This window comes from Zeus faber (assembly GCF_960531495.2).
Source record: "Zeus faber genome assembly, chromosome: 15".
NCBI lineage: Eukaryota > Metazoa > Chordata > Actinopteri > Zeiformes > Zeidae > Zeus > Zeus faber.
In genome coordinates, this window is record NC_137194.1 from 7,849,885 (window position 1) to 7,859,607 (window position 9,723).

The window sequence follows — 9,723 nt, forward strand, 5'->3', positions numbered from 1 at the left end:
GCTGATAGTCATTTGGACATAAAAGCCGACTTCACACCGATTCCGAACAAGCGTCCGACAGTCTGAACCCCCCCCCCGGTGGCCGTCTGATAACCTGGGTTTGGCGTCACAAAACATGTCCGAGGAAAATGGGAGAGCTTGTTTTTTCCAGATCAACAGTGGCATTTACCACAGAAAATACACACGGTTCACTGATATAAAAAGAGATTTATTGATAATGAATATGCTAACATCCAACATTAACGTTGATAAGGTCATAAATTTATATACGCAACTTATTTACAAATGTGACTTTCAGTTGTGGTGACTAAAACGTGAAATTTCACAGCGTCACAGTTTTTTTTAACTGTGGAATCCCACTCCATTGTATTGAATGGCCTTCCGGTTTGTTGTTGCCATCCGTCGGATTTGGTGTGAATCCGGCTTTATAAAAATTATGGTTGGAAAAAAACAAAACAAAAAAAAAAAAAAGGATGATTAAATAAGTCTCATCTGTTGTCTTATCTTAATAAGCCCTGAATGGCAAAAAGTGACGAGGAAAGATCTGAAAGAAGTCTGGAATATTTTGTTTTGTGCATAATAAAAGCCTCTTTCTTTGGTTAACCTATTTGCAATTGTCTGAAAATGTTATATCCAGTTTGACTTGTGCAAAAGTTTCAGTTATTTAAAACTATGACAAGGGCAGTGTTGGAAGGGGTACTCCGACCTACAATAGACCTACATTACTTTAGCAGGTACGACGTACAAAATAAATGGTATAGTGATGTCATAGTGAAAAGTGGGAGGGACAAGGGAAACTGATTGGTTGAGTGGATTTGCATCTGCTTTGTTTGGCTGCTTTTCATACGAATATAAATCCTCATTTAAAGGAAACAAGTAACAAGAGTAAAGAGCGCAAGAGTAAAAGTTGAAAGTCTTCAAAATGCAGTGGTGGAAAGTAAGTGTTTTGGTTCCGTTTCTGAGATAAGATTTTATTAATCCCTGTGGAGGAAGTCCAGGTGTCACAAGCAGACAAAAAAAAAAAAAAAACAGTGCAAATGGAGAAGATGGAGGAAAAACATCTGTGTATAAAGATAAAAATGTATCACAACAGCATTACAGAGAGCGTCAATCCAGTGATAGCAATAATTATAGAAGTATGGTTAAGTATATAGTCAAGTAAATACAGTTTACAATTTATAATGCAGAGTGGTATGATAATTACCAAATCATAATTTATAGTATTATAAAGTATAGTAAAGTATGATGTAACATAGTATAATGATCTGATCATATGGTAATAGTTTAGTATAATAGTATAATTTAATATGTTATATAATAATATATTATAATATAATGCATTTATAGTCCAAACTGTATTATAGATGTCAATGGGTAAGAAATTACAACATGGTACAACTACCGGAATATGTATTTGCTGATACGGAGGTGTCTGTTTACCGTTCATTTTTTAGGTTTATTGCCAAAATTGTTTACTGTTTAAAAAAATAAATTGTATTTTTTCTAAGTCGATTTTTAAGCTAACTGTATACTTCAAGTTCAAGAGATTATTTGTCACATACGTATACGTACGGTCATACATGTATGCAGTGAAATACTTAAATGTTTATCATGTTTGTACATTACCAAATAATTTTTGTTTATTTTTTTTAGGTCATTTTCATTTTTTTATTGTTTACCTGTTAGGGTATATTTGTTGTTTATTATTAGGTTCATTGTAAACCGCAATATTTCTATTGTGTACAGTTAAATGTTTATTGCATATCTCCCCCATTTTTCCATTCATTGCCATTTTCTTTTTTAATTTTAATCCTTTTTATCAGTGTATCTATTCCAATGTCGTTTTTGTCTTTGGTCAACCAATGTGCAAATGTCTGAAAGTGATACCGTTCGAGGCGGAAAGTTCCTGATTTCCAACCGTGGACAGAGGGAAGGCGTTTGCTCCTCCTCCTCCAGCTCCTCCTCCCGTCCCCTGCTCCTCCTCCCCCTCCTCCTCCTCCTCCTCCTCCTCCCGTTCTGCTCCTCCTCCTGCTCCTCCTCCCGTCCTCCTCCCGTCCTCCTCCTCCCATCCTCCTGCTCCTCCTCCTCCTCCCGTCCTCCTCCTCCTCCTGCTCCTCCTCCTCCTCCTCCTCCTCCTCCTGCTCCTCCTCCTGCTCCTCCCGTCCTGCTCCTCCTCTTGCTCCTACTCCTCCTGCTCCTCCTGCTCCTGCTCCTCCTCCTCCTCCTCCTCCTCCCCTGTCCTGCTCCTCCTGCTCCTCCCGCTCCTCCTCCTCCTCCTGTCCTGCTCCTCCTGCTCCTCCTCCTCCTGCTCCTCCTCCTCCCCTGTCCTGCTCCTCCTGCTCCTCCCGCTCCTCCTCCTCCGCCTGGCCTGCTCCTCCTGCTCCTTCTCCTCCTCCTCCCGTCCTGCTCCTGCTCCCCCTCCTGCACCTACTCCTACTCCTCCCGTCCTGCTCCCCCTCCTCCTCCCGGCCTGCTCCTCCCGTCCTGCTCCCCCTCCCGGCCTGCTCCTCCCGCCCTGCTCCTACTCCTACTCCTCCTCCTCCTCCTCCCGTCCTGCTCCTTCTTCTGCTCCTCCTCCTCCTCCTCCTCCTCCCGGCCTGCTCCTCCTCCTCCTCCCGCCCTGCTCCTCCCGACCTGCTCCTCCTCCTGCACCTCCCCATCCTCCCGACCTGCTCCTCCTCCTCCTCCCGCTCTGCTCCTCCCGACCTGCTGCTCCTCCTCCTCCTCCTCCTCCTCCTCCTCCTCCTCCCGACCTGCTCCTTCTTCTGCTCCTCCTCCTCCTCCTCCTCCCGCCCTGCTCCTCCCGACCTGCTCCTCCTCCTCCCGTCCTGCTCCTCCCGACCTGCTCCTCCTCCTCCTCCCGCTCTGCTCCTCCCGACCTGCTCCTCCTCCTGCTCCTACTCCTCCTGCTCCTCCTCCTCCTCCTCCTCCCCTGTCCTGCTCCTCCTGCTCCTCCCGCTCCTCCTCCTCCTCCTGTCCTGCTCCTCCTGCTCCTCCTCCTCCCCCTCCTCCTCCTCCCCTGTCCTGCTCCTCCTGCTCCTCCCGCTCCTCCTCCTCCGCCTGGCCTGCTCCTCCTGCTCCTCCTCCTCCTCCTCCTCCTCCTCCTCCCGACCTGCTCCTTCTTCTGCTCCTCCTCCTCCTCCTCCTCCCGCCCTGCTCCTCCCGACCTGCTCCTCCTCCTCCCGTCCTGCTCCTCCCGACCTGCTCCTCCTCCTCCTCCCGCTCTGCTCCTCCCGACCTGCTCCTCCTCCTACTCCTCCTCCTCCTCCTCCTCCTCCTCCTCCTCCTCCTCCTCCTGTCCTGCTCCTCCTGCTCCTCCTCCTCCCCCTCCTCCTCCCCTGTCCTGCTCCTCCTGCTCCTCCCGCTCCTCCTCCTCCGCCTGGCCTGCTCCTCCTGCACCTACTCCTACTCCTCCCGTCCTGCTCCCCCTCCTCCTCCCGGCCTGCTCCTCCCGTCCTGCTCCCCCTCCCGGCCTGCTCCTCCCGCCCTGCTCCTACTCCTACTCCTCCTCCTCCTCCTCCCGTCCTGCTCCTTCTTCTGCTCCTCCTCCTCCTCCTCCTCCTCCCGGCCTGCTCCTCCTCCTCCTACTCCTACTCCTCCCGTCCTGCTCCTCCTCCTCCTCCCGCTCTGCTCCTCCCGACCTGCTCCTCCTCCTCCTCCTCCTCCCGACCTGCTCCTTCTTCTGCTCCTCCTCCTCCTCCCGCCCTGCTCCTCCCGACCTGCTCCTCCTCCTCCCGTCCTGCTCCTCCCGACCTGCTCCTCCTCCTCCTCCCGCTCTGCTCCTCCCGACCTGCTCCTCCTCCTGCTCCTACTCCTCCTGCTCCTCCTCCTCCTCCTCCCCTGTCCTGCTCCTCCTGCTCCTCCCGCTCTTCCTCCTCCTCCTGTCCTGCTCCTCCTGCTCCTCCTCCTCCCCCTCCTCCTCCTCCCCTGTCCTGCTCCTCCTGCTCCTCCCGCTCCTCCTCCTCCGCCTGGCCTGCTCCTCCTGCTCCTCCTCCTCCTCCTCCTCCTCCTCCTCCTCCTCCTCCTCCCGACCTGCTCCTTCTTCTGCTCCTCCTCCTCCTCCTCCTCCTCCCGCCCTGCTCCTCCCGACCTGCTCCTCCTCCTCCCGTCCTGCTCCTCCCGACCTGCTCCTCCTCCTCCTCCCGCTCTGCTCCTCCCGACCTGCTCCTCCTCCTACTCCTCCTCCTCCTCCTCCTGTCCTGCTCCTCCTGCTCCTCCTCCTCCCCCTCCTCCTCCTCCCCTGTCCTGCTCCTCCTGCTCCTCCCGCTCCTCCTCCTCCGCCTGGCCTGCTCCTCCTGCACCTACTCCTACTCCTCCCGTCCTGCTCCCCCTCCTCCTCCCGGCCTGCTCCTCCCGTCCTGCTCCCCCTCCCGGCCTGCTCCTCCCGCCCTGCTCCTACTCCTACTCCTCCTCCTCCTCCTCCTCCCGTCCTGCTCCCCCTCCCGGCCTGCTCCTCCCGCCCTGCTCCTACTCCTACTCCTCCTCCTCCTCCTCCTCCCGTCCTGCTCCTTCTTCTGCTCCTCCTCCTCCTCCCGGCCTGCTCCTCCTCCTCCTCCCGCCCTGCTCCTCCCGACCTGCTCCTCCTCCTGCACCTCCTCATCCTCCCGACCTGCTCCTCCTCCTCCTCCCGCTCTGCTCCTCCCGACCTGCTCCTCCTCCTCCTCCTCCTCCTCCTCCCGACCTGCTCCTTCTTCTGCTCCTCCTCCTCCTCCTCCTCCTCCCGCCCTGCTCCTCCCGACCTGCTCCTCCTCCTCCCGTCCTGCTCCTCCCGACCTGCTCCTCCTCCTCCTCCCGCCCTGCTCCTCCCGACCTGCTCCTCCTGCTGCACCTCCTCCTCCTCCCGTCCTGCTCCTCCTCCTCCTCCCGCTCTGCTCCTCCCGACCTGCTCCTCCTCCTCCTCCTCCTCCTCCTCCCGACCTGCTCCTTCTTCTGCTCCTCCTCCTCCTCCTCCTCCTGTCCTGCTCCTCCTGCTCCTCCTCCTCCCCCTCCTCCTCCCCTGTCCTGCTCCTCCTGCTCCTCCCGCTCCTCCTCCTCCGCCTGGCCTGCTCCTCCTGCACCTACTCCTACTCCTCCCGTCCTGCTCCCCCTCCTCCTCCCGGCCTGCTCCTCCCGTCCTGCTCCCCCTCCCGGCCTGCTCCTCCCGCCCTGCTCCTACTCCTACTCCTCCTCCTCCTCCCGTCCTGCTCCTTCTTCTGCTCCTCCTCCTCCTCCTCCTCCTCCCGGCCTGCTCCTCCTCCTCCTACTCCTACTCCTCCCGTCCTGCTCCTCCTCCTCCTCCCGCTCTGCTCCTCCCGACCTGCTCCTCCTCCTCCTCCTCCTCCCGACCTGCTCCTTCTTCTGCTCCTCCTCCTCCTCCCGCCCTGCTCCTCCCGACCTGCTCCTCCTCCTCCCGTCCTGCTCCTCCCGACCTGCTCCTCCTCCTCCTCCCGCTCTGCTCCTCCCGACCTGCTCCTCCTCCTGCTCCTACTCCTCCTGCTCCTCCTCCTCCTCCTCCCCTGTCCTGCTCCTCCTGCTCCTCCCGCTCTTCCTCCTCCTCCTGTCCTGCTCCTCCTGCTCCTCCTCCTCCCCCTCCTCCTCCTCCCCTGTCCTGCTCCTCCTGCTCCTCCCGCTCCTCCTCCTCCGCCTGGCCTGCTCCTCCTGCTCCTCCTCCTCCTCCTCCTCCTCCCGACCTGCTCCTTCTTCTGCTCCTCCTCCTCCTCCTCCTCCTCCTCCCGCCCTGCTCCTCCCGACCTGCTCCTCCTCCTCCCGTCCTGCTCCTCCCGACCTGCTCCTCCTCCTCCTCCCGCTCTGCTCCTCCCGACCTGCTCCTCCTCCTACTCCTCCTCCTCCTCCTCCTGTCCTGCTCCTCCTGCTCCTCCTCCTCCCCTGTCCTGCTCCTCCTGCTCCTCCCGCTCCTCCTCCTCCGCCTGGCCTGCTCCTCCTGCACCTACTCCTACTCCTCCCGTCCTGCTCCCCCTCCTCCTCCCGGCCTGCTCCTCCCGTCCTGCTCCCCCTCCCGGCCTGCTCCTCCCGCCCTGCTCCTACTCCTACTCCTCCTCCTCCTCCTCCTCCCGTCCTGCTCCTTCTTCTGCTCCTCCTCCTCCTCCTCCTCCCGGCCTGCTCCTCCTCCTCCTCCCGCCCTGCTCCTCCCGACCTGCTCCTCCTCCTGCACCTCCTCATCCTCCCGACCTGCTCCTCCTCCTCCTCCCGCTCTGCTCCTCCCGACCTGCTCCTCCTCCTCCTCCTCCTCCTCCTCCCGACCTGCTCCTTCTTCTGCTCCTCCTCCTCCTCCTCCTCCCGCCCTGCTCCTCCCGACCTGCTCCTCCTCCTCCCGTCCTGCTCCTCCCGACCTGCTCCTCCTCCTCCTCCCGCCCTGCTCCTCCCGACCTGCTCCTCCTGCTGCACCTCCTCCTCCTCCCGTCCTGCTCCTCCTCCTCCTCCCGCTCTGCTCCTCCCGACCTGCTCCTCCTCCTCCTCCTCCTCCCGACCTGCTCCTTCTTCTGCTCCTCCTCCTCCTCCTCCTCCCGCCCTGCTCCTCCCGACCTGCTCCTCCTCCTCCCGTCCTGCTCCTCCCGACCTGCTCCTCCTCCTCCTCCCGCTCTGCTCCTCCCGACCTGCTCCTCCCGACCTGCACCTCCTCCTCCCGTCCTGCTGGCGGCGCTCTTGGGCGAACTGAGCGAAGAGTCGCGCGCCAGTCTGACGGGAAGCGGAAGTCAACGCTCGCCGTATTTACCTTCGCGAAGAGGGCGGCCGGTGCTTCGGGAGCAGCGGGGACCATGGCGGCGCTGAGCAGCAAGTCCGCCCAGGAGATCAGCGACCTGCTGGACGCATACGGGATAAGGCACGGGCCCGTGGTGGGTGAGTGCCGGGCGGTGTGTCCGTTTCGCTGAGCTGCCCCAGCCGTCGTTACATAACGCCGGCAGCCCGCGCACCAAACGGCTCCGTCCCGTTTGTCTCGAAGCGTGGAACCGTGGGCCGAGGCCCAGGGACGGGAGCAGAGCGACACGAAATTAAAGTGGCAGCCTCGGCGTTTCGTCAACGATCTTGTCCGACAGAAGTGGAACTTCTGGACGTGGGTCTTCTGCCGCTGTAAGCCCGTCCGCCTCGGGGTTCACCGTGCGGTGCACCCTCTGCTCACCCGCAATTGTACAAGAGTCTGGCCTCTCCCCGTTGACCTCTCTCCCGTCGACGGGGCATTTCCTCCCCGTGGAACTGCTGCTCGCTGGGTGTGGTCCCCGCCCCGCCTGGCACCAATAATCGCGCCACGGTCGAGAACACCCCCCCGGTTCTGATGGTTGATGTGAACGTTAACTGCGTGGGTTTTATGCATCGTCGTGCTCCCACACCATTGGCTGATTAGATGACTGCGTGAACGCGTGGGTGTACGGGTTCTCCTAATGAAGTGCCGAGTGTGTGTCCATCCATTTATCCATCCATCATGTGCATACTTCACCTTGTGTTAGGTAGCACCAGGGCGCTGTACGAAAAGAAGGTGAGGGAAGCTATGGCCAAAGAGAAAAACTCCAATCCATCATCCTCCGACAAAACCTTCTACAGGGAGGAGGGTGAGTGAATCCCTGACGATCCCTCATGCACTTTGAGGTGAGACGCTATGAACTCCAACACAACTTAATGTTGGACTTTGTCGCTTTTAATTTCAGAGGAGGAAGTCACCTATGTCACCTACAGAACCCCCGTGAGTATCCTCAAACATGGTCCGTCTGCAGGGTATATAGCTGTGAATATTCGTGCTCATTTTTATTTATTTTTTATTTTTTTACAATTCAGCTGCAGCTCAGGGACGAAGGTTCTGGATACGGGTGAGTTTTTCCGTTAAACCCTTTCATGACTCTGATTTCACTGTTGTTTTATTCGATAGTTTCATTTGTAAAAATTAGATCCGGACTTACTTGTTTTGGTTTTTTTTTAAGGAGACCCTACATGCAGACTAGACCAGAGAATAACGACAGAGACTTTGAGGATGAGTAAGTAATCAGTGCGTTGAAACATTTCATTTTTAACTACGATAGAACATGAATATGGGAAGGAAAAGAAGTTTATTTTATTTATTTTTATTTATTTTCTTACATCAAATTCCAACAGAAACACCTTCTCAAGGTCGACGTCCAAATTCGCCAGAGGGGATTATGATGTTGAGTAAGTTAATTCATGTCAGTTCCCCTCTTTGACTTAACTGTTTTTGATTTTTTTAACAATCTGATAGACTTGTATTTTTGTTGTATTCCAATACGACCAAGGACGCTGGATTGTCGCTTCACTCCTTATAAGGCCTGACACCAAATAAACAGTAATACTGACCGGATGTTAATAAAGGGGGTATTAAGTGGATTTTGGTTCCGGTTTTATAATTGCTTGGAACATTTGAGAAATGTTCAAACTCTCACCAAAAGAATGGAAAAAAGAACATAAATGAGCTTTTGTGTTACAAGATCAAAATTGCATGGCTGCATCAGTGCGCCCAATTCATCAGGTCCAGGCAAAAAGCTGCTCCAACAGAACAAGTTTCAGTCTGAAAGTGACAACTGTTGGTAGTGATGAAAGGTTACTCGTCTTTGAGATTCGGTTCTTGATGAGTAACGTAGTGGAAAAGGAGGAAAGGTTGTACGGTTTCCGGCTGCTTTGTTCATTTGAGTGGAAGGACTTCCTGAATGATGAGTCAGCGTTCAGCTCTTGAGTTGCGAATTCGATACGAACAAATCATTTGCAGGTCTTGCATCGCTGTTAGTAGGCCGTAATAAAAAAATTAAAAAAAAAAAGTACAGTTCTACATGTTTTTAGTGGTGTACAGGATAGTGGTATGGTATTTCATTTTAAAGGGAAAACAGTTTGCGTAACACTGTTCTAATGGATATTTTTTATTAGGCCCCGTATTTATGATACTCCGTCGACGTACAGAAACATCTATTCCAAACCGCCGCCTGTGGAATCTGGTCGGAAAGAAGCTCCAGAGGAGATGAAGAAACCACTGATCCCACTTTGGATCCAGTTCTTGGTTTTCATGGCTGTCGCCGTTTTTCTCTACTTGGTTTTTTCCAACATGGAGTCGACAAACCCCGACCCTTTTAGAGGAATTGAGTGATTATTATTTTTATTTTTTATGTACTTTGTGTATTTTAATGAGGGCTGTATCGTTTGCATAATTTTACTTTAGCCATTGCTACAAAGATAAATGTTTTTATACTGTGAGATATAAATATCCCCTTACTAGGACGAACACCATTGTTATGCAAATTGTGTTTTTAAAATATGGTCGAGTCAAAATTTGTAAATGTCAATTAAAAAAAAAAAAAAAAGTGTTTTTTCAGAACTACGTTGTGTAGGATGTAACCAGCTGGCAGACCAAAGGTTATTTTAAATAGATTTTGACTTATTGGAGGACGACGGCCAGGTCTTGTGGCAAAACGGTTAATGTGTTGTATAGTAAGGAAACGTCACACGAAACACTTTTCTATTCAAATTACAAACTGACATTGAAAATAAAACTTTTTTCATATCGCTCTGTCAGGATTCAAATCTGAAAATCTTTTCTAAGTGTCGAGTCAGTTATTCAGGAACAAAATCAATTATTTAGGGAGTTGATGGAAAACATCTAGAAGTTTGTCATTTATTCTCAGTTGAACACTTTTGCTCCAACACCCGGAGCAGAACGTTGAATGTTTCCATTTTCTTAATTTTTGTAAGGGCCACACTGCCAGGAGACAGAATATATTTTGTCTCGGTAAA

At 53.9% G+C, this 9,723-nt stretch overlaps 1 protein-coding gene across 2 annotated transcripts; it reads left to right on the forward strand.

Moving 5' to 3' along the window:
* Positions 1-6,693: 6,693 nt before the first annotated feature.
* On the forward strand, positions 6,694-9,493 carry LOC307240872 (uncharacterized protein). 2 transcript variants are annotated; one of them, XM_080014765.1, is made up of 7 exons: positions 6,694-6,837; positions 7,443-7,544; positions 7,641-7,675; positions 7,768-7,799; positions 7,911-7,964; positions 8,083-8,136; positions 8,863-9,493. In XM_080014765.1, the coding sequence occupies exons 1-7, from the start codon at positions 6,756-6,758 to the stop codon at positions 9,077-9,079; spliced, it is 576 nt and encodes a 191-aa protein (XP_079870891.1). In that variant the 5' UTR covers positions 6,694-6,755; the 3' UTR covers positions 9,080-9,493. The 2 variants fall into 2 exon arrangements, with proteins under 2 accessions (XP_079870891.1, XP_079870892.1); XM_080014766.1 differs by lacking the exon at positions 8,083-8,136.
* Positions 9,494-9,723: the final 230 nt, after the last annotated feature.